This window comes from Macrobrachium nipponense, chromosome 3, assembly GCF_015104395.2.
Source record: "Macrobrachium nipponense isolate FS-2020 chromosome 3, ASM1510439v2, whole genome shotgun sequence".
NCBI classification, from domain to species: domain Eukaryota; kingdom Metazoa; phylum Arthropoda; class Malacostraca; order Decapoda; family Palaemonidae; genus Macrobrachium; species Macrobrachium nipponense.
This window is the reverse complement of record NC_087202.1, coordinates 81,256,418-81,281,642: the sequence shown is the minus strand read 5'-3', so window position 1 is coordinate 81,281,642 and position 25,225 is coordinate 81,256,418. Positions and strand designations below refer to the sequence as shown.

Genomic DNA, 25,225 nt, shown 5'->3' with positions numbered 1-25,225 from the left:
ACCCCTCAACCAGTAAAGTAATCGCCTTGACATCAGATGATCAAAAGAAATAGAAATAACTCGCACAAAAAAAAAGGAGAGAGAGAGAGAGAGAGAGAGAGAGAGAGAGAGAGAGAGAATTGGCCTGGAAGATCTCTAAATAGAGCTGATCTCCCAGAAAGCAGACTCAGCGAAAAAAAATAAAGACCTTTAGCGGCTTTGCCTTGAGATACATAGAGACATAAGAGAGAGAGAGAAGGGGGGGAGGGCGGGGGAAGAGATGGAGAGAGAGAGAGAGAGAGAAAGCCAGACATAAAGGTCTCTTTTATTTTTATTATTTTTTTTAAAGCTTGGGTCGCTTGTCAGCACCGCCATCTGGCAACTTTTGCTGACCTACGGTATATAGCCAATACTGATGCCATTCTGATAGTGCATAACGGTATAATTCGGAGTGGTGGTGCTTTGTCTGTGAGTCTGCCTGTCTGTGTGTGTGTGCGCGCGCGCGCGCAGACGAGAGGCTGATTCTGAAGAGAAAGAGCTTGACAAAACAAACGAAAAATATTCTTGGTATCGGGAATCTTCCTCAGTTTCGCAGTCAGCGCCTTTTTTTCCTCCAAATTGTTATTAGATAGAATATAGAAACTAGGCCAAAGGTAATGCGCTGGGACCTATGAGGTCATTCAGCTCTGGAAAGGAAATTGAGAGTAGGTAGGTCTGGAAGGCGTAACAGGAGGAAAACCTCAAGGCAGTAGCAATTTGAAAGAATAGTTAGGAAAGGGTGGATAGCAAGATGGAGAAAAGACAATATGAATGGAGGTACAGTAAAAGGAATGAAAGGGGTTGCAGCTAGGAGCCAATGGGTCGCTGAAAAGAACCTTCAGTAATGCTTACAGTGCACCCCTTGAAAGGTGTAACAGGAGGAAACCCTCAAAGCAGTTTCACTATGAATCAATTGTTAGAAGAGGGTGGGTAGTAAGATGGAAGAAAGGGAATATGAACGGAGATACAGTAAAACTAATAAAACGAGTTGCAGCTACGGGCCAAAGGGACGCTGCAAGGACCCTTAAGTAATGCGTGCAGTACATCAAGTGAGGTGCACTGACGGCACTAACCCCTAACGAGATCCAAATTGTCAATGAACATACACTTGCTGTGTGTGGGGGGTGGGGGGGCGGTTGGGGGGGGAGTTCAACGCTCGTCTCACAAGAAGCCAGAAACGAATATGATTTTACCCTTAGAGTAAAATCATCTCATTATTATCAAGGATATAATGGACCCTGAGAGGCGCAGGGACTCCGATGTCGGTTCTCCGGTCCAGAAATCGAGTTATGTGGAATTCGGAACGACACTTCCAACAACCATTGTTCCGCTTAATAATTCCCTTAGCAGAGAGCTCTGGCGCGCTGTTGATGTCCATTTTGGATGCGGGGAAAGAGGTATATATACCTATCTTACAACAGGACGAAAGAAATGGCCTGTTATGGTCACACAGAGACAAGCGCGAAATAATTACGTTGCGTTCAGCCTCAAGATATCCGTCTGAGTAGGACTCTAATCATGATTAAAAAATGAGTCAGTAATCATATCCATACCAGATATTCATAAAACATAATTGACAGTTTGGATTTATAGAGAATCTTGCTTAATCGTTTGGAATGCCTGACCAATCCTCAGCGAGGAAAGAGAGAGATAGATGGACAGAATACACAATTTTGGCCGACGGCCAAGCGCTGAGACCTATGAGATCACTCAGCGCTGAATGGAATGTTGAAAGGAAGAGGTTTATAAAAGGTGTAACAGGAGGAAAACCTCAAAGCAGCTTCAATCTGAAACAACGGTTAGAAGTTGGAAGAAAGAATATGGATGGAGATACAGTAAAAGGAATGAAAAGGAATGCCTACAACCCGCGAGGGGAGAAAGCAAAATCGTAAAGCTCACAGGGAACGATGCGTCCTGCTGCTGTTTACCTGAAGGAACTGAAAATAATACGCGCGGAAATTAACCATAACCTGAATTTTCAAACACAGCAGGAAAATAACCTGAATTTTCAAACACAGCAGGAAAATAACCTGAATTTTCAAACACAGCAGGAAAATGTCAATGAAATTATACACGAGAAATACGAAGAGAATGAACATTAGTTACTCTTCAATAATGTTCACTTATTTATACTATCAACATTCCCAAAAATACTGACTTATTTGTTCATCACAACAACTTATTCATTTCATCTACAAAAAAAATACGCACATATCTCCACGGCAAAATTATGCATGAGCTGACCCAGCAAAATTATGCCATAATCTATTCAGAAAATCGGAAAAACCTCAGGATGCCTAATTGAACGTCTGTTCCTTTCTATTATTGCCAAAATTTTGATCTCTCCATCTGTCCCCGTTTTCTCAACCTACCATAACCTGCAAGGCAAAGAACTTCGTTCCTTTACCCGCAAGCCTTTGCATGACAAAATAGAAATATAAAAAAAAAAAGACGAATACTGGCCACAAGAGCGTCCGTTCTTTTCGTACAGACGAGGCAACAAATCAGAAATGGACGGAAAAAAACTCTCAGACTCTGGCGATAGTGTGGAGGATGGGAAGTATAAAAGTCTGAAGAAGAAGAAGAAGAAGAAGAGAAGAAGAAGAAGAAGAAGAAGAAGAAGAAGGGACGCCCCGGACCGTATTTTCCAATCCGAAAAGAAAAACTTGTCAAACACCGAAAAAAAGAGGGCTAGGGGGAGACAGATTGAACGAAAGAATAACCTCTCTCTCTCTCTCTCTCTCTCTCTCTCTCTCTGCGTGTGTGATTTTTGATTAAGAGTACAGGGAGGAATTTTCGCTTTGATTCGATGTTATGGCCAATAGTTAACTAAAATTAAATTTGTGGCAAAAAGAAATTATATATATATATATATATATATATATATATATATCATAATATATATGTGTGTGTGTATGTGTGTGTGTGTATATGTGTGTGTGTGTCCATTAATCTACGAATGCCCTTGCCTGCTTTCTCCTCTGTGCCCTGGTTCGAATCCACGAGAGGACGAAATTATTATGAACTAAAAGAAAATGCCCCTTCGGTTAATGTATATGAAAATATATTAATTCCGAGGTAGAGCAAATTGGATATTAAAGGATATTTATTCAACATTCAATAACGATCGTCAGACACAAATCCAGGACTTTATGGCACTATTATTTCTTCATTACGCTGTAGCAATCTATATACAATTAGATATGATTTTTAGTTGTTACGGGTTTTTTAACTTTTTGTTCATATCCTTTCTTCCGCCTCATTCTTCCTTTATTCTTTCATGCTCTTATCCTACTCGTGCTTATCTTTTTCCTCTAAAACCCATGTTTGTGCATTAATGGATTTTTCCTTATCCATGATTTCATTCATACTTTGACCTATCTTCGTTTTTGAAAATATCCATCAATGTTTGCTCAATTATCAATTCTAATTCTCAAGGTTTGTTCAATTATATATCACTTCTAATGCTCAAGGCTTGCTCAATTATCAATTCTAATGCTCAAGGTTTGCTCAATTATCAATTCTAATGCTCAAGGTTTGCTCAATTATCAATTCTAATGCTCAAGGTTTGCTCAATTATCAATTCTAATGCTCCAGGTTTGCTCAATTATCAATTCTAATTTTCAAGGTTTGCTCAATTATCAATTCTAATTCAAATTCACTAGCTCAGTATCATCTTTTGCATAGACCCCTTTTGTCCACTAATTCCTTCACATTCGGTTATTCCCGTTCATCCACCAACTCATTTATCCTAATTCTCACGTAATTCCCAGATCCATCCCCAGCAACAGAACACAGGTCAAATGAGCTGAAAGGAAATGACGGAGTGGTAAAAGGTCAAACTCATTAATTACAGACACCTGGCGACCTTACCTGAATGGACATCGGAGACGAAGTCAGCTGATGTCAAATCTGTCCTTTACAGGGTCTCTTGAGACGAGAATGGTCCTGGAAATAAAAGAAACCGTTTCTGGTTATCTTGAAACGAGAATAATCTTGAACAAAAAGTTCTGGACATCTTGAAAGGTGAATAATCCTGGAAAATTCTGGATATCTTGAAAGGTGAATAAGCCTGGAAAAAGTGTCTGGATATCTTGAAACGAGAATACTCCTGAAAGAAAAAGTCTCTGGATATCTTGAAACGAGAATAATCCTGAAAAAAATAAGTTCCTGGATATCTTGAAACGAGAATAATCCTGAAAGAAAAAGTCTCTGGATATCTTGAAACGAGAATAATCCTGAAAAAAATAAGTTCCTGGATATCTTGAAATCAGAATAAACCTGAAACAAAAGTGTCTGTATACCTTGAAACGAGAATTATCCTGAAAAAAAAGTTCCTAGATATCTTAAAACGAGAAGAATCATAAAAAAAAATGTCTCTGGATATCTTGAAATGAGAACGGTCTTGGAAAAAAAAGGGTTCCTGGATCATTTGAGACAAGGAAAATCCTGGAAAAAGTGTCTGGATATCTTAAAACGAGAATAATCCTGGAAAAAAAAGGTTACTGGAAATTTTGAGCCGAAAATGATCCTGTGAAAACGAAATCAAAATAACTCCTTCAACAGACCTTTATGCAATCTCCTTCCAGAAACTTTTCATCAGACTTCAAAGGTGTTATGAACCAGCAAATATTGGTTGCTAACCACGGCAGAGAGCAGGAAAAAAAAAAGGCAAGAAAGAGTTGGAGATGAGGAAGAGGGCGGAGGGGGAGAACTGACTAGTGAACAGCGATATAAACTAGATATAATCTTCACTATCAAGGAAATGAATCGTCTAGGCGTTTGTACATTTCCTCGTTCGTTTTGTAGTGGGTAATTGGTTCCCTCTATTTAGCCGGTTTATTCATTTCATTCGCTGTTTTATTCCATTACTTCACCTTCCCGCTTCTCGTAACATTTTTTTTTATTTTACTTCATATTTTACATATTCCATCCTTAGACTGTTTCTATACCTGCGACGTTTGTTTTGTTTGTATGGTGTTTTTACGTTGCATGGAACCAGTGGTGATTCAGCAACGGTACCAACGGCTTGACGTGACTTCCGAACCACGTCGAGAGTGAACTTCTATCACCAGAAATACACATCTCTCACTCCTCAATGGAATGGCCGAGAATCGAACCCGCGACCACCCAGGTGGGACGCTAATACCATACCAACCACGCCGCTGAGGCGTTTCCCACCTTTCATTTGTCTGATATATCTTACGAATATGGTTTTTTTGTTTGTTTACGAAATCCCCATTCTGTTTCATTACCATAAAATAACGAAGTGTTACTTGACCTATCCATTTCCATCTTCGCTATTTAATGGTTTTTCTTCACTTTTTTCCTATACATTCGTTGTTTAGGAAGTTCCACATCTTTTTGCGTTTTGTTTATACACATTCAGCCCATTCGTTATATTTGACACTTCTCTTCAAGCACTGTCATCCAGTCTTCCAGAAAGATACTTGGTCATTTCACCAGTGATTTGACGTTTCTCTGCTTTCCAACACCACCGATTCTTTAAACATAGTTTGTGCTTTAGTATCGTATAAATCAAACTTCAAAAACGAGGAGTAAGAGGGAAGGGGTCTTTATTTATATCTTCCCTACTTTCCAACAACACCGATTCTCCAAACATCGTTTGTGCTTCAGTATCCCTATAAGTCAAACTTCAAAACACCAAGAGGAGTAAGAGGAAAGGAGTCTTTATTTATCTTGTTGACAACACGAAATAAAATCAAAGATTCTGACTTTTTCGACGCGCGCGATTTAAATGCGGAGACTTGAAATAACCGACTCAAAGAAAAAAAAAAAGAGCAAAAAAAAAGGGGGGGGGGGGGGCGATCAGTGATTAAAGCGTTTGACTTGAAATATCACATTAGAGCAGAGTCGTTTAAAAATCGAAATGTCATCGGGATGTTCAAAACAAGTGGATGACGTTATGATGCTTCTAGACTAATTTTAACTCTTTGTTTTCGAATTATACGTACTAGTTCCTCTTCCTTTGGTCATTACTTCTCCGCAGCTGTCATTAAAGTGACCGATATCGTTATGATTTGCGATTAAAACTGGAAGGGTCTGAATCGAGGAAAATATTCAATATATAAATCATGAATTGAACGTTTATTAATTTACTCGTGATTTTTTGTGTGCAAAATTTTAGTATGAAACGAAAGGAGTTAGTCTCGGAAACTTGCTTTTCAAAATATGCATGTCATTATGATTGAGTTGCTTGTAGCATATAGCATTTTCCCAGTAAATGATAATAAAAAAAAAAAAAATTCGAAATGTCTAGCAAGGGGTGGGGAGGGGCGGCAGGGGTGGGAGGAGAAACACCTTATGGAATTGAATTTTAATATAAAACTTTTCCACTTAATTGTTTTAAATCCTTTTCCTGAAAACATGTTCCACGAAGTTTCTTTATTTCATGATGAAACGTTAAACTTCAAAAATTATATTTTACTCAACTTTTCAAAAACTGAAACCCTTTGAAAGGAAATTTTAGCCAATTATAAAATATACAATGAAATATTCGTCTTTCAAAAACAGGCATTTCTGTCTCCATTTAAACCTCCAGCAGGAAAAAAAAATTGGAAAAACCATTAGCTGAACGAGGCTCATCCTGTCCTCTTGTGACGAACAAGTCCGAACAAGCCTCTCTCTCTCTCTCTCTCTCTCTCTCTCTCTCTCTCTCTCTCTCTCTCTCTCTCTTCACTTCCTCTCTTTCGTGTCTCTCTCTCTCTCTGCTAACGACCACCAAGAAGAATCTCCATCTTAACAATCTCTATGAAGACATCTCGTGGGGATCTTTAGCACAGATGAGTTTAAAATGACTGTGCACTGCTCTCATTTTTTTATTGTGACGGCAAATAACTCACAATCAATCAATCTCTATTATTCTTTTCTATAGTTATGTCCATAATTTTTTGTACGTGCTTCTTTATAGCAAAATTATTTCTTATTTCCAAATGATGTTTCTCAATGTGTGTGTGTTTTTTTTCACCTCTCAATCAGCAAAATTTTCTTTCTTTCTCTCATCCCACCTTTGATCTTTCTCTCTTATTTTTGTTCATTCGTCATCTCCCTCTTTATTCACGAGTCGAATTTCGCCCATGACTAGTCTACCAACAGAAACTCAAGTCCGATACCCAAGCAGAACTTGAAGATAAACCTTAAATTTCTCTCCATTAAGGCAGGAAATATCCCTTCACTTACTATCTCCCTTTCCCATGAACATAAAATAACGCAGACCTATCTACCCTTATGAAACGAGGTCTTATCTGTTCTTAAGGAACGCAGCCTTATCCACGCCGCTTTGCCACTCCTGAAGGAACGCAACCTTATCTGTGGTCTGACATTCCTTAAGGAACGAAGCCTTATCTATGTTTTGATGTTTCTTAAAGGATGTAACCCTGTCGGTCCGTTTGAAGACATTAAGAAGCACAAGGCTTCGTCGTCGTCGGTTTTGATATTCCATGAGGCGTGTAAGAAGACGTTAAGAGGCGCGTTTCGGTGTGTTGAGGAACCTTCAGGAACGCGTCCTCGTTAGCTGTCACCACTCAGTTCAAACGGCCGCTTCGATAGGGCGCAGGAAAAACACGCATCAAAAAGCTTTCCACGGCGCGTTTGTCTCCTTTTCATCGGGTAAAGAATGTGGGTTTCTGGAAAATATTTTGATTCCTGGATTCAACCACCCCCCCCCTCCCCACCCCTCCCCAACCCCAAACACGCCCATGCATTCCCGAAAGGAAAACAGTTTTTCATTCCTTTCACCTGCATATCGTGAGCTATTTAAAATACGCGTCTTTGTGTATCGAGTGAATTCATACACATTGCAATCATACACAATGGCATCTTAACCTTAGGGTTTTTTCACTTTTTTGGACGGGCTATTTTCATTGTAAGCCTCGATTCCAGGTGGGAAACAAATGAGGAAACCTTAGCCCCCACTCACCCCGCCCCCCCACCCCCAATGGTATTCAAAAGTATGACAATATGTAAATATTTGCTTAATTATGTTTAATAGTTGTAAAAATAAAAAAAGATTATACGAGAAATTACAATTACCTTAAAAATACATAAATATCTACTTACACATTTAACTTTACTCTTTATGTTATAGGACCAGATTATGCATAAACCACACATATTGCCCCCGCCTGATGGGATGCAAACATTATGACAATATGTGAATAATTAGTGTGAAAATAAAAGATTCTAGGTGAAATTATAACTTAAAAATACATATCTACGTACACATTTAACTGCACTCTTTTTGTTATAGGACCAGAAAATGCATAGACCATACAGAATGGGTGAGTCTTCCTCTCCAGTACATGGTTTCAAATCATTCTAATGTCATTTCATTTTTCAATGAAGATAGTTTCCGTACTAAATCTAAACTCATCCTGGAATAAAAATTTAGAAATAACCAGAATCACGAAAATTGCTGGAAACAAACACCCAAACTTTAAATAATGTACTAAATCAAAGGAAATAAATGAAAAAGTAAAATTGAATAAACAACCTATTGAATAACCACAAAAAAAAATTTCGCCGTTCCTCCATAAGCCAAAGATAGTTTTCCTACTAATTCTAAACTCAGCATGGAATAAAATTTAAAAATAACCAGAAAAACGAAATTGCTAGAAAGAAAGACCCAAACTTAAAATAAATTAAATAAATCGAAGGAAATAAATGAAAAGGTAAAAGAGATAAAACAACCGATGGAATAACTACAAAATCAAAATAATGAAAGGCCCAAACTTAAAAGAAATGTCACTAAATCGAAGGAAATAAATGAAAACGTAAAAGTTAATAAACAACCGATTGAATAACCACAAAAAAGAAAGAAAGAAAAGACATTTCGCCGTTCCTCCATAGGCCATGTCGCACCAGACCAGGTTCTCCTATAGGAGGACCTGATACGCGTATCGGACGCACGCACAAAAGCTGACAACGTCGCCTTTAATGGTGAACCAACATTTCCTTCTTGCGGAAATATTTGACAGTATCTTCGAACAGACAGGCATTACTGCTGGTGTGTTCTAGTGAAATTCAACCATGGTTGGAACTGGAAAAACGTGGAATGTCACTTTACTGAATTTAAGTTATTTAAGTTACTTAGTATTAATACATTTTTCATAAAACCTGAAGCAAAAAAGATAATAAAATAAAGAGAGAGAGAGAGAGAGAGAGAGAGAGAATTAGGCTATTCGAATAAAATGTGTTTCAATAATAAACGTGTAATGTCATGTCACTTTACTGAATACAAGTTACTTGAGATTATTACGTTCTACACAAAACCTGAAGCAATATATATAAAGAGAGAGAGAGAGAGAGAGAGCGAAGAGAGTAGAGGGAGAGAGAGAGAGAGAGAGAGAGAGAGAGAGAGAGAGGTAGGCTATCTGAATAAACCGTGTTTCAATAAAAACGTGGAATGTCACTTTACTGAATTTAAGTTATTTAAGTTACTTGGCATTATACATTTGACACAAAACCTGAAGCAAAATAGAGAGAGAGAGAGAGAGAGTGAGTGAAAATTAGGCTATTCGAATAAAACGTGTTTCAATAATAAACGTGTAATGTCACTTTACTGAATGTATTGGCATTAATACGTTCTACACAAAACCTGGAAGTAAAATAAAGAGAGAGAGAGAGAGAGAGAGAGAGAGAGAGAGAGAGAGAGAGAGAGAGAGAGAGAAACTGTATTTTTGCACATTTCCACAACCTTCTATTTTCCTTTTCAGTTTAATTATACCCGTCAATTCGTTGGGCCTGAACGAAGGTGCTGTTACACAGGAAATGTTGTGACAAGTGCTTCGTTCTCTGCTGGAACATCCCTTTAATATATATATATATATATATATATATATATATATATATATATATATATATATATATATATATATATATATATAGATATATGTATATATATATATATACTATATATATGGATATGGACATATATTTATATAATATAAATATATATAGTATGATATATATCATATATATATTATATATAATATATATATATATAATATACTATAAATAAAGTATATCTATATACATATATCATACATACAAACATAAAAAGAGCTAAATTATTACTTGGCAAAAATAAAATCAGTGATTTACCCATCAGTGAATTAGAAGTATTTGCACACGACGTAGTACATCTTATTTCACCAGTAACCCTTATTTCACTAGTAACCCTTATCCCACAGTAACCCTCATTTCATCAGCAACACTTATTTCACCAGTAACCCTTATTTCATCAGCAACCCTTATTTCATCAACAACCCTTATTTCACCTGTAACTCTTAATTCATCAGCAACCCTTATCTCCCTAGTAACCCTTTTTTCACCAGTAACCCTCATTTCATCAGGAACCCTTTCCACTGGACCTACTGGATTCCTGGTCTCTCTCTAAGTCAACATTTCGTCACGGAAGTTATTTGCTTTTCATCTCCAAGTTCAAAAGGCAAATCCGCCGGATCTATTTCATGTATCAAATATGTATATTATTCAGGGCTGCTATTGTCTGAGATTTCTGTGATATTAAAAGTATATACAGTTCTTAACATTCGTCTACCTACGCGAATGGTTAAAGGCCAGGAATTTAATCGCTTAATACTCCAAATTGAATATGAATATTACGATCTGAAAGCCAAATATGATGCCCGGCACAATAGTAATTCATAGTAATAACGAGACATGACAGTTCTTGGATAGCATAGTAATATTAAATAGAACAGAATACAGAATTCAGGCCAATGAGGCCATTCAGCGCTGTAAACGGAAATCTGTATTTGGTTATTTTCACATGCCACCCACTTCTCAACCCCTCCCCTTCCTATCAGGGCTGAACTTGGACTCGCTCTTCGAGATTTCATTGATCTTCAAGACATTTACAAAAAAAAAAAAAAAAAAAAAAATGCTGCCACTATCAGCCATCATCATACGCTATTATCTTTCCCTAGGAGAAAAATGGCAAAATCATAAGTATAGGTTATTCTGATTTCAGTATCAGTTAATTACAAAAAAATTGGATACATCACTAAATTAGCCATAAAAACTTAAATCTATTCACTACTTAGGCATAAAAACTTAAATTTATTCACTACTTAACAATAAAATCTTAAATTTAATCACTACTTAGCCTTAAAATGTTAAATTTAACCAATTTTCTATACTCTTTATGTGCCTGGAGCGCACACCCAACTCGGTGACAGGAAGACAACTGAGCAAGAGTGGCTTCCCCCATCACCAGGCCCACACCCTACTCCCTGTGCACATGACGAGACCACTTTTTCTCCTTACGTTATAACGCTCATGCGCGCCTGTGCGAGTCATTTCCACGTATAAGATTAAGATTAATGAACTGCTCAGGTCGTATGCGCAAACAGACAAAAAAACTGAGCAGGTTTTTCACATTAACAGGTGTGCTTGTGCGTTGATGGCTGCCCAGGCCTTACCAACCGTCGAACATCGCTGTGAACGCGGTATCACATTATCTTTAAAAACTGCATGCTCAGCTAAACCGGCAATTCCGGGAACAGCGTTTATCGAAATATTTGAAAATATGTCTGGGCAGAATACGCCTTTTTCCCGCCATGCTCAGCATCTTGAAAACGAACCGACTACGAAAAGTTTTGGAAAATCTTTGTATTTTAAGACTTAGGAACGATACTTAGCGAAAATAGCTGAATATGGGCTACCATGCGGATGTAAATTTGACGTATTTTGAATTAACTGTTCTTAAACGATGGACAACAAAATAGAAAATACTAGCAGCCGAATTACTAGGCCTAAGCATCGTCCCAGATGCTTAGGCCTAGATAACTTCAATTGTTACTATTCTTGAAGGCCATTTTTTTCCTATTCGGGATGATGAATCTATAACTATCACCATCGAAAATTTATTTTCATATATATAATAAGGCTTAAATGAAACGGCATCTTACCAAGTAGCTTGGGGGATAGGTGTAGTAGCCTGGTCTACCAAACTTCATATTCTTCCTATTAACAAAATATGAGACCTGCCGTTAGATGGACACAATTCCGACCTGAATTTGTTACGTATTTAGAAAATGAAAATATTCTTTATTTTGACACGAATCATGGAAGGTTCCTTTCCACGGGTTATGTTTACGTTCGCCTAAAATACTCTCCACCAAGAGTGAGTGACGTTTGTCGTTTAGAAAATTGCTTTTGGTGAAATGCATTGATGTAAACAATTCCATCGCTGCCTTTACGTGACCAAAAGAGAGAAATGAATGACGTTGAGAAGATTCTACAGACCTACCTATTCCAAAGAATTCTCGAAGTGAAAAAAATACACTAACATCCTTAGGAGACAAAACTGACCAACACAACCAGTATATCTTTAGGCCTAGACCTATATCCTTAGTAGCTCTTAAGCATTTTAGGACATAAAGCGCAATCTTCTTATATCACTTGACATACATATACATGTGACTAACGACGTTCTGACGCCAAAATTGAAATCGCCAATGCAATTACAGGCCACAATACGTTGGAAATATACATGTCAACAAAGGTAGCCCATGTACTGCCGTGATAGCAAGACTCGAACCGTCACTAATTCATAGGTAAAGATACGCTCCAGGTGCCTTGTTTACCTTTGGAATGTTATGACATCAGCTCTCGAAGGATTCTCGCGCCCATTCCTATAATCGTAAGCTGCACCAGCGTGCCATGAAGACGATAACGAACGGAAATAATCGGATAAACACCATAGACATCTAGACTTAGACGCGGCGTTTAAAGATGGCCGCCGTCGAGGCTCGGCCCTCGGGGTCGGCGACTGCAATGCAGCAGCGCCACCCTGGTGGCGGAGCAGCGAAGTACAGTTTACTAATGTATACGACGCCTTGTAAAGTTCAAGAAATATACACAATTTTGCATTAAATCGCCTTTTCTCATTCGCGCTACGTGACCAGACCAGCTCGAAACATACCTACATACGTCTATATAGTTCTTTAAACGAAAGGTTGTCTATACATTTTACTTAATGTTTACAGATGAAGTTCAGGGGATATAAACATTTTACAGTAAATTTTAAATCGCCTTCTCTTATCCTCGCTACGTGACCAGACCAGCTCTAAACATACCTACGTATGTTTATATAGTCCTTTAAAAGAAGGGCTGTTTTAAAAGAAAGGTTAAAATAAGCCTTGTTTTTTTCTCTCAATACGACTTTGTCCACGAACTGTGACGAGTCGAGACAGTGAAGGAAGGACATCCCGCTAAAATGTAAATCACTGAAGACATAGGCCGATATACGCTGACTTCTCAGGTGAAGATGATTAAATGAATGGACCCTTAACAAAATGCGTCTTTTTCTACGTCTTATTGTGACGACACGCAACTACATATAAAGTAAAAGACAACTGCAAGCGGCTATATATGAAGTAAAAGACTAGACGCATTGGCCTAGAGAAGTGGAGATTGGTAATACAAAAAAACTTGCTTAATTATACATGCGCCAGTTCATTAAATAAAGTCTTGCCCACGTTATCATCTCCAGCATGAGATATGCAGGTACTACCCAGTCCCTCCGGACGCTAAGGTCAAAGTTCATGCCAAAATTACGACTGCAGCAGAAAAAATAAGGGAGAAAGTATAAGGAAGGGACCATGAGTTCGCCTAAGTTTAAATAAACCTTTGGGGGCTTGTTACATTTACATCCACTTCGACAATGAGAAAATGAGGGAGAGAGAGAGAGGAGGGGGGACTTTTACTTTCGAAGTTTGCTTCTGTTTTTTTTTTTTTTTTTTTTTTTTTTTTATGAGCGGAACGCTAACTTTGAACTTTATTTTACGAATGAAATATTTGTGGGGAAAATAAACCATGGGACGAGGAAATCCTTATTTTATTTTGAATCCATTTCTTTTACTTAAATTCTCTCTCTCTTTCCCCCGTTTTTATTCATATTTTCTGCCTGGACTTCACCTTCTTTCGTTTTCTGTAAAAAGAAAACTACTGAGATGGGCATTTGTCTGTCTATCCGCACTTTTTCTGTCCACCCTCACATCATAAAAACGACTAAGGGTAGAAGACTGCAAATTGGTATGTTTATCATCCACCCTCCAATCATCAAACCTACTAAATTGCAGCCCTCAAGCCTCAGTATATGTGCTAGCAACACAGTTCACCACCAGGCCGTGGATAAAAGTTTCATGGGCCTTTTCCTAACAATCTTAATAACTCTTCTGAGGGTCAGGAATATTCTTAATACCACCCTACAAAATATTCTCTTTATAATTAGTTACAGAGAACTTGGCCTGACAAACTTTCTTAACGCAAAGCACTTCTGGAGAGAATAAGTTTTATTACGGAAAGTGTTATTAATCCCGTGAGTTATCGAAAGGTGTTTCTTTTAACTCATTATTAATCTCATATTGTTTTCTTTGTTAAAATTCTATTTTAACTTTTTCCTATTATTTCTATACCGTTCGCAGCTATAGATATTGAAAAGCTGAAGTTTCGAAGGAATAAACTAAGGCTCTTTTACAGGTGTTTTTTAGTAATTCACCTACGAGTGTATCCCTGGAGAAGGCCATTTGATTATGACTGTGAATCAAAAACAGAGAAGCAGTAGGTTTTGGTTACCCCATCTTTTTTCAACCTTGAGGATAAGAGGTACTGGGAATTCTAGAAGCCTAGACTGAGAGAGAGAGAGAGAGAGAGAGAGAGAGAGAATTTACTGACCTACTACTTTAGGCCCTCAGATTTAAAATGCTTGGTAGGCCTATCCCTCCCCAACATCCTAATATAATAATATGGATGGAAAACCGTATGACAGTAATCTAGTTTTCCTCGACAATAACCCAGAACCTTTGCCATTACAATAACTCAGAAACCTAACCGTCAGAGTTTGCCTAGTTTTATTGAATACCTTAATGCTTAAGGGCTTTTTACTTATTCTTGAACCACCCCAATCCCCACCCCTACCCCAACTCCACCTCCTTCACAGGATGGAGAGAGAGAGAGAGAGGTCTGGAAATGGCATGGAAGAAAATGTGCTTCCAGATTTGCCTCAGGTCAGATAAAGATGTTTCTTCAGATAGGGAGAGAGAGAGAGAGAGAGACACACACACGCACACACAGAGAAGGAGAGAGAGAGAGCTTCGACTCCCCTATATAATTATATCAACAAGAGTATTTTATTTAACCTGAAATATCCAGAAAATGATCAACTTTCGCATCGAAGTCGTTAAGCTATGACAGCGAGTTAACCAGATCATATCAAACCTCCTACCACAGAATAAGTAGATAAATAAACAGATACACTCATATTTCAATAAATTCTTTTCTCGAAGGTCAAAATTATTGAGTCTGGCTCCATTATGGCTCTCTTCTGGCTCCTGTACATAGTTACTTTACGCTGCAAGACTAACTTGTTACTATTCGTTTTTGTATTTCAATACATTTTTATTCATTTATGGAGTTATTGGTTTATTTTTATTTTTAATATGTGGTATCTCTTCTTTCTGCATTTCCCTTTACCTCCTCTTACTTCTTCTTAATATTCTTTTGGAAGCTTGAATTTCAAGTCAATGGCCACCTTGGTCGGCTTGTTCCATATGAATAGGTTTCATCTACTTAATAATAATAATAATAATAATAATAATAATAATAATAATAATAATAATAATAATAATAATAATGCTTTATTAAAAGTAATGGCTACTTCAGCAGCTATCACTTTTAATAAAGTACGCTTGAGAGAGAGGGTCTGCATCCTAAGTGCAATAATAATAATAATAATAATTAATACAGTAGTTACATAATAATTAGCTCAGGATGCTATGCTGTATATACTATGTCTTGATATTTGTTGCAGACATTGTGTATGTATTTCAGTATCCTTTTATGGATACACAGATCTAAAAATATGTCAGTGTAAATGAATTCATGTCATGTACACGGTTTCTACATCTGCGTGCGTGTGTGAGTGTGCTTGCACGCGCATATAGAGATCATAAAAAATTTATTGCCAAACGGCTAAAAAAAACAAAAAACAAAGTTGAACCGTAATCTAGTTATCGATAATAACCAATATCGAGTAATCCTTTAAAAAAAGGCGCCTGGCGGGGAATTACGCGTAATTATGAATACATCAAATGTAATTAGCAGTTACTACTGCGGGCGGTGGGCGCATCGACGCATAAAATCCTTCAAATCATTTCAAAGGAAGGGAATTGATGCTTATTGTTTTTCGAACGTCGATCTATTTCGTGTTCCCGGAGCGAAATTAATGTCAATTGGTACTGATTCATTAATTCAATCAGTCGTTGGAGGTGGATCTAGGTTACTACGCAGAGAATTATATGTGTATATCTATATATTATATATAGATATATAAATATATACATTATAATATGTATGTAATGTATGTATGTATGTATGTATGTATGTATACATCGAGCTAGAACTGTCCTGTAATATTTTTTATATATGTTAACCGAAGGGGAATTTTTCAGTTGATAGAAATTCGTCGGCTCGTGGGCTCGAACCACGGAACCGAGAATTCAGTACTTACAGTGGCGACACACAAGGCTATGTTCATTTCCATATATATGTGTGTGTGTGTGTATGTGTGATTCACAGTCTGTCTTTTTCTTTCTTGGGAAAATGTCTACAGGAATTATTAATCTTCCGCTTATTGGCAATTATTTGTTTTTAATTATTAATGAGGGTTGTCATCTAATTACTTGCTATGATCAGCAGAGGCACAACAGGTCCTCACGGACCACGCCCATCGATAAGGTTCTCCTGGCTGGCGAGGTGGGCGTTGTGGGCGTTCTAAGCACTGGTACACGAGAGCGTCATACGTGTGTCTAATTTTATTTAGAACATACATACATAGTACATACATACATATGTATTTATTGTCTGCGTGAGTAGGTGTGCACAATGCACAATCTCCAAAACAGCGATTAGTCAAATTTTATTCTTACACGACGAAAAGAAACCTTCCCCCCCCCCCCCCCCCCCCCCACCCCCCCCCCCACCCCCCGCATCTACATAGACACCAAGTGCGAAGTGAATCCAGGGATTAGGAAGCCATGATGTATATGCAAGCCAAGTTGCAAACTCTGTTGATGCACGATAATTCCCCCCTCCGCCACAGATTACCGAGAGAATTAATAGATCCTGCAGAGACTTTGAGTTTTCGATTACGTCTTGCTAAATCCTCTTCAAAAGAAAAAAAATCCTGACAATAAATTCAGCGTCCGGACCGGATTGCATCATATGATGCAGACGGATTTCATGCAGATCCTATAATGGCGTCTGCAGATGCTTAGCGGAGATTTGGCTGATTGTGTTAGTCCAACGGATGATATCATCCAGCAAGGGGGAATTTCCAGCAGGCGACCTCTGCTGATAATATTTCTAATAGTGATAGTTCCCTCATTGTCATCTGAATTTATAGTGGCATCGTCAGTATGACTAATTTTATTATTTTGATTTTGATTGTCTATATTCTAATATTTTTTTTATTTCTATTTTGAATTTTTATAACTTTATATCTTTCGTATATGTCCAACATTGCCATTACTTCCAGGGCTGCTAGACCATACAACAATACTTGTTGTTGTTATTATTATTATTATTATTATTATTATTATTATTATTATTATTATTATTTACCAAAATGATAGTAACCACTTTTATTACCTCCGTTTTTATCAACCGTTGTATCGCTTGAATTATATTTTTATTTCTTCTGCCTCTCTAACACTGATTCCTAAAATCTCTCTCTCTCTCTCTCTCTCTCTCTCTCTCTCTCTCTCTCTGCATACGTGTGTGCGTACACGCATCCGTCAGATTTCAAGTCATAGAAAGCTCCGATAATGTAGCACTAAGATCTACTCCTAAAACCTCTCTCTCTCTCTCTCTCTCTCTCTCTCTCTCTCTCTCTCTCTCTCTCTCTCTGTAAGCCTCTCCTTAATGGGAAGCGCGAGGAAGTTCATCATCGAATCAATAATCGGACCGAGAGACCATTAAAGACTTCAACAGCTATTAGGTGACTGGTCAAAGCGCCTTGTCAGGTGACGCGCCTAATTTGTAAGACGGATTCCCGCCAGATCTCTGCGGGACTAAAGATTCGTGTCTCGGAATTCACAGTTGCCAATTGGTATGCGCCCATCCTCCAAACTTGGGATAAGACTTACACAAAACCGTGGAAATAAGTGAATTTAACGTATCTATTTGTAATATATATAAACATATAGATATTATATTAGAGCAATTTTAACATTATTGCATTACTATGACATCTAGAATTCATAGCAACAGTTCGTAAAGGAATCGACGTATGTATGTGTCAAGTTCCGTTAAATTGGCAAACGATGTCTCTGATGCTTTTTGACGCATCGGAGCATTCTTGAACGTGAGTTGTGGGGGCGGGGCTGGGTAGTGAGGAGGGGTTGTTGTGGTGGGGGGGGGGGGGGGTGGGGGGGGGGGGGAATGCATTGGAAGGACGAACGAGGAATAGGAAATACAACTCCGAGAAAGAGGACTTACGCGATGCCTGTAGAAGATAATGAAAGGGCGATATCATTCATTTTGAAGCATAGTACTATACTTCTCACTGACTAGCAAAAGTGGTTAAACTATATCTAGTTCTTTACTTTTTGGGGGGTTATTTGAAGGTTGAACTTTATACATTATATATCTACTAGTGTACAAAGTATCTGCATAATTTGCTTGGGTTATTTTAGCTCCATTCTCCAAGCATTTTAGAAATCGTTTATAGCGATCCACTGCGACTATTGGAGGGTGAAATCAGCGAGTGTTCTCAGAGGACAACTTTTAAATGAGACACCATTTACCCTGTAGAGGAATTCATTCGCGGAATGAAATTGCTTCGCCCGTGCAAAGCAGTATACAGCAGGTTCCAACAAACCGGTGGCAGGTTGGGGGTGTGGGGGAGGGGGGGAGGGGGATGTGTGAAGATACCGGACACATACAACAGGAAGGTGCAGGAGGGTTCAGAAAGCCTGCGTCACTCCGTTAATTATTGCCAAGTTCCTCCAGCGAAACCACGAGCATATTTTTTAAACTTTTTTTATTATTCTATTAAGGAAAAGAGAAGCAGCGTAACATATACATGTAACAATTATCTTATATAAAATGTTCTCTCTTTGAAAATAACAAAATTAGACGTAGACTGTCCGCTATGATCATAATATTATTCTTCTGCTTCAAATCTAACTCAATTTTTTTCTTTTTTCCGTTTCAGGTACAAGCCTCATGAACAACTCGGCTCTGGTGTTCGTTTCCCTTATTGCAGCCTTCGTCTTCGTGTCCTCAGTCAATTCCGCTGCCCTCAACAGGTAAGTCGCTCTCTGCCTCGCGAAATGAAGTTACTGTAGTCGATTCATATCAACCGTGCATCTAATGTCTAGGTCACTCCCTTACGACGCTCCTGATAGGCTGTTGATAAGCCACTCACAGAGCTGGAAACTCTCTCGAGAGAAGTTCACATAGGCAGGATATATGATTTTCCACTTCTCCTGAGGGATACGTCTTTCAACAGTATTCCTCAGGAGAGGTGGAACGTACTAAATCCTACTTATGTGAACTCCCTCTCGAGAGAGACAGAGAGTTCCAGCCCTGCGATGGGCTTATCAACAACCAATCAGGAGTGTCGTATAAGGGAGTGGCCTAGGCATCAGATACACGGTTGATGTGAATCTACTGTGGTAAAGTATACAACTAATTCCTGTCATTGGAACAATGCAGTCAGTTCGTAACTTAGACCATGTATAGCATCGAGGAGCATGTATTGAATCAGTACCAGTAAAAAAAACTAAAGTAAACAAATATCTTGACAAGAAGCATAAAGTTTCGAAAGCCTGCAAACATGTCTGCAAGATACTTAGCCCTCTTCAGTACAAAATAGCGTGAGTTATACATTTCTAAAGGAAACAAAACGTGATCTGACCTCCGGCTTATTTGTGGCGCAGATATGGTCAGATAGAGCGTAGTTTCGACAACGAAAATTAAAATAGATACGTTACATTTCATTAGAAAAAATTGTTCTGTACTGTTTAACATGCACATTGTTTATTTTTTAATTTTCATTATGATAAATAAATACTAAATATCCTATCCTAAAATTGCTGTACCTTTAACTCAACGCGAAACGCCTTTTTCATGCCTTTTTTAGGCTTTTCCAGAGGGTTTTCGTAGCCATTCCCGGTCCCTTAACCAGAACAACAACAGCAAGAAAAACAACAACGACAACAAAGTAGTTTGTAGGCCTACTTCCCGCATACACGAAAATTCTCTTTTTTTAGGCTTTTCCATAGGGCTTCCGTAACCACACCCACCCCCAACAAGAACAACAGCAGCAATAAAAACAACAGCAAAGAAAAGTAGCTTGTAGGCCTACTTCCCGAATAGACGAATATTCTCTCCATTCCGTAAAGTCACGCATAATTTAACAGCACGATCACCAGCGAACAGAATCAAGTCAAGGTCGTGACATAAGCTATCGACATAAATCGTAGAAGAACTATAGTAGATTCACATCAACCGTGCATATGATGTCTGAGCCAGTCACTTACGACGCTCCTGATTGGCTGTTGATAAGCCAATCATAGGGCTGGAAACTCTCTGCCTCTCTCGAGAGTTCTTATATAAATCCTACCTTTGTGAACTCTCGAGAGAGACTGAGAGCTTCCAGCCGTCATTGGCTTATCAGCAGCCAATCAGTAGCGTCGTAAGGGAATGGCCTAGACATCAAATGCACGGTTGATCTGAATCTACTATAGTCTCTGCGGCCAGCATTCAAAGCTTGGATTATGTGGAACAAACGCTTAAAAAGATGGAGGCATTTACGGATGAACTAACATAAACTAACGCTGTACGAGCGGCGAGCCGCGTCCAAGAAACTTTCAGCCGTCCGTGATGGTCTGTGTTGTAGAGTTGTCAGAGGTACGATTCTAGCTAACTTTAACCTTAAATTAAAATTAAAAATTCTCAGGCTAGAGGGTTGCAATGTCGTATGTCTGATGATTGGAGGGTGGATGATCAATATACCAAATTGCAGTCAAAAGGCAGCTCGTCTTTCGGGAGAATATATAGAACGATCTCCAGCCTGCAACTGGAAAAATAACCTTAGCGAGTCTGACTTTATCGTCTCTGATGGCACCATTACAACTTCGATACCGACCACCGAAATAAAAGCAAATCGTTTTGGTGGAGTTGAAAACAATTTCCCTTCACTCGAGTTGCTCTGTTAAATAAAAACAAGTAAAAATCGAGTTTTCCGGACTTAACCATGACCCCGTGGTGGCCTATCCTATATCGTTGCCAGAAGCACGATTATGGATGACTTTAACCTTAAAGAAATTAAAAACCACTGAGGCTAGAGGGCTGCAATTTGGTATGTTTGATGATGGAGGGTGCGTGATCGACTTAGCAATTTGCAACACTCTAGCCTCAGTAGTTGTTTTGAGATTTAAGGGCGGAAAGAAAGAAAGTGCGGACAGACAGACAAAGCTGAGAGACAGACAGAAAACTAAAAAATAAAAATTCCTAATCGAATGGAATGAGTCTTGTGCCATTTCAAGGCAATAAGTTCAGAAGGTGAGGCAAAGAGAAGGCGATATTGCGATATGGAAAAAAAGCTCATAAGGCCTATTATACCTTCCCATGCATCAAGACTATTATCAACTTAACATTTCGCTAAATTCTTGTAGTCTATGTTATCAGATATCATTAAAAAAAAAAAAGCGAAAAAAATTTTTTTTCAGAAAAACTACACTGAACAGAAGTCACATCTTTAACATTCACGAAATGAAAAGAATGTTTCTAAAATGATTTGAATCTGGGAAACAGATGAAAAACATACGTACATAAATGACGGGAAGATAAAATACAGGCCAGTGATACCGAGGTACAGAACTATGAAGCGAAAACTATAACGTGTGTTTATTCTATTTATTTATTTCTATTTTTTGTCCAAGTCCGAGCGACGAAAAAATGAATAAATGCTGTGACAGCAATGGGTAGGGCCAGAATTAAAGAGCAGGTGCAGAGCGAAAACGTATATACAAATAGAAATGTAGGAAAAAGGAATGGTAGGTGGGAGAGAAATTATAGAACAAATGCGATTAAATGAAAGGCAGCTGTTGGGAAAAAATGGGAAAAGTTCTAAAGTCGAAAATAAGTCGAAAATAAAAATAGCCTCTTTTTTTAACTGAAAGTTGCGGCTTGTTTTTTTTTTTTTTTTTTTTTTTTTTTTGGTCAAAGGGACGATTGTTGAATTCATTTCTGCTGGAATATTCATTCTTTTAAGGAAATAGCGCCGGATTGCTTAAGACTTTATAAAAAAAATGCATTTTAAAGTTACACAAAATAATATACTTGTTATCAATTAGATTTTTAGGTGTTTTATTTATTTATTTATTTATTTATTGAGACTGAAAATATCTTGAATGAAAACTTAGGCCGACTCCTTCGAAGTCTCTAGAAAACAGTATTTAAAAAAAAAAAAGAAATTTTACAATCACCTCACCTGGTGATTCGAAACAAAAATATCATGTTTAATTGCAAGACTGCATGATTCCGCTCAATCATAGCGAGTTCAGTTCTTAAATAGATAATTATGAAATGAAATGATCGTCTTTGTTGCAATACAGACTAATTTCATCTCAGTCTTTGATCCAACAGACGAGAAAAAAAAGTTGCTTCTGACGACTACTGGACTATATCAATTTTAAACAAATCATCTGTTGTTTCCAGTTAAGCTAAATGTGGAGATATTCAGATAAGCAAAACAATGTTCTTTAAGGTCCACAATAGTATACTGATGGAAGCAGTAGTAAAATTTTATAAAACTGTGTAAAAGCTTTCGAACCCTACCCTAGGTTCATCGTCAGTCGAATGAACAATTTAATATAAGGTGAAATAATGAGGAAAAACTTTACTCTCTCTCTCTCTCTCTCTCACACACACACACACACACACACACACAGCTCTCCCACTCTTTCTCTCTCTCTCACACACAAAATATCTGCCCACTCATTCCCCGCTTTTCATTTGTTACATCAGTTAACGTCAATACCTTTGCAAGCCAAAAAAGCCTTCTTCAAACCTCTAGCTAATGAAGAACGTGTTCATAGAATATAGCGCACCGGCCCCCTCCCCCCACCCTGCGCCACCCACACCTTCCCATCACGTCGCGTCTAAAAAAAGGACGACAGGCTTTTGGCCCAAAAGAACCGCTCCATTGTTTTGGGCGAAAGGTTGGAGTGCCTTCGGTTAACAACTAATTACCACTCGAGGACACAGGAGCATGTACAAGCTCCTTGACGGACGCTTTTGAAGAGAAGGGGGCTCTCTCTCTATCTCTTGAGCTGTCAGTCACTAGTCGGCAAGATGGAAGCAGCCGATCATAAATGTTGTGTCAACTTTGCCTCTCGTGGTTACTGTTTCAATTAGCCCTCTTGCGGTGCACTGTAGACACTATAGTAGATTCACATCAACCGTGCATTTGATGTCTATGTCATCCCATACGACGCTCCTGATTGGCTGTTCATAAGCCACTCGCAGGGCTGGAAACTCCCAGTCCCTCTCGAGGGTTCACATGGGCAGGATGCATGTTTCCACCTTTCCTGAAAGACGTATCCCTCAGGAGAGGTGGAATATAGAACCTACGCATGTGAATACTCGAGAGAGACTGAGAGCTTCCAGCCCTGTCATTGGCTTATCAGCAGCCAATCAGTAACGTCGTAAGGGACTGGCCTAGACATCAAATGCACTGTTGATGTGAATCTACTATAGTTATTTCTCCTTGCAGCGGTATCCCTTCGACCCATAGCTGCAACCCCTTTCATTCCTTTTACTGTACCTCCATCTTCTTTTATAATTATTTAAAAACTGAACTCACTATAATTGAACGGAATTACGCAGCTTTATAGGTAAAAATTATATATTTGTTTCTAATCACCAAGATATTGTCAGCCTCAAAAAAATACTAAAAGCCTAATTGATAAGCAGTATATATATTTGTTGTGTAACTTTGAAAAAGCAATTCCTTTATAATGTATTAAGCAATGCGGCTATATTTCTTAAAAGAATGAATATTTCCAGGCGAAATTAAATCAACGAAGGCTTTACAATCGTCCTTGTGACCCGCAAAAACAGGCCGCAACTTTTATTTAAAAAACAAAACAAAACAAAAGCTATTTTTATTTTCGACTTTAGAACTTTTCCAGTTTTTTTTTCCAAAAGCTGCCTTTCATTGAATCGCATTTGCTCTATGATTTCTCTTCCACCTACCTTTCCTTCTTCCTAACATTTCTATTTGTATGCTTTTTCTTCCAGTCGTTTCATAATACAACTGCTCTGAGGACTTCCTCCTTTCAAACCTTTCTACTGACAATTCCCTTTCAGCTCCGAATCACCTCATAGGTCCCGGTCTTTGGCCTAAATTATACATTCTGTCCTATTCTAAATTAACCCAGAGACTCTAACTTGCATCCAAAGATAGAAATATAACCCGATGGAGAAGCCCTTATCATTGCAAGATGAAGGTAAAGAAAGAAAACTAGAATTTTACGGTGCCGAAGAAAGAGAAGTCGATCGAGATAATGGACTAAAAGGCCACGAATTTTAGAAAGGTCTCACAATAGACTCACTCGTGCATTCGTCTACTTTGATACGAATGAAAGACAATGAGTTAGACTCTGTGGAATTTGAATGTATGTAGCTAATCCTACTTCATATCACTGGTACTGAATCCCTTAAAATTACGAATAAAACAAAACTGAAAGTGGCGCATGTCTTAGATTCTGCATTCTTTTAGTGAAATAGATTTAAGAGAATCCTTATCAAGAAATCATGGGGTTATATTAAAAAAAAGGAAAGTAATGTATGTCTTAGATTCTGTATTCTTTCAGTGAAATAGATTTAAGAGAATCCTTGTTAAGAAATCATAGGTTAAAATAAAAAAAAGTCAAGAAAAAACGAACACATGTAATCAGGCAAAAATAAAGTTCAAAACAGGGTCCCCCAATTCCTCGTGGGGGGACTTAAAGGGGGAAGATGGAAGTCCCCGAATCGATAATTTATTGTTCTTCACCTTGAAAAAATGTAGGCTTTTTTTTATCAATAATGGTCTCCATCTCCTCCTGGCTGGAGTTTCGGTACCATCGAGGACAATGTTTTTTTCTTC

General features: G+C 38.1%; 2 protein-coding genes across 3 annotated transcripts in view; one reads left to right on the top strand and one right to left on the bottom strand.

Moving 5' to 3' along the window:
* Positions 1–12,774, bottom strand: part of LOC135221850 (juvenile hormone esterase-like) — a 552,420-nt gene extending 539,646 nt beyond the window's left edge. Inside the window, exons 1-2 of the mRNA XM_064259782.1 lie at positions 12,648–12,774; positions 3,892–3,966 (exon numbers count right to left, since the gene is read on the bottom strand). The gene's annotated coding sequence lies outside the window, so the exon portion shown is untranslated. The remainder of the gene's footprint in view (positions 1–3,891; positions 3,967–12,647) is intronic.
* The window catches only part of LOC135221852 (diuretic hormone class 2-like), a 203,819-nt gene that overhangs the window by 158,707 nt on the left and 19,887 nt on the right, over positions 1–25,225 (top strand). For both annotated transcript variants that reach the window (XM_064259787.1, XM_064259786.1), the window contains exon 2: positions 19,280–19,373. In XM_064259787.1, coding sequence (XP_064115857.1) covers positions 19,291–19,373 — 83 coding nt within the window. In that variant the 5' untranslated portion in view covers positions 19,280–19,290. The remainder of the gene's footprint in view (positions 1–19,279; positions 19,374–25,225) is intronic.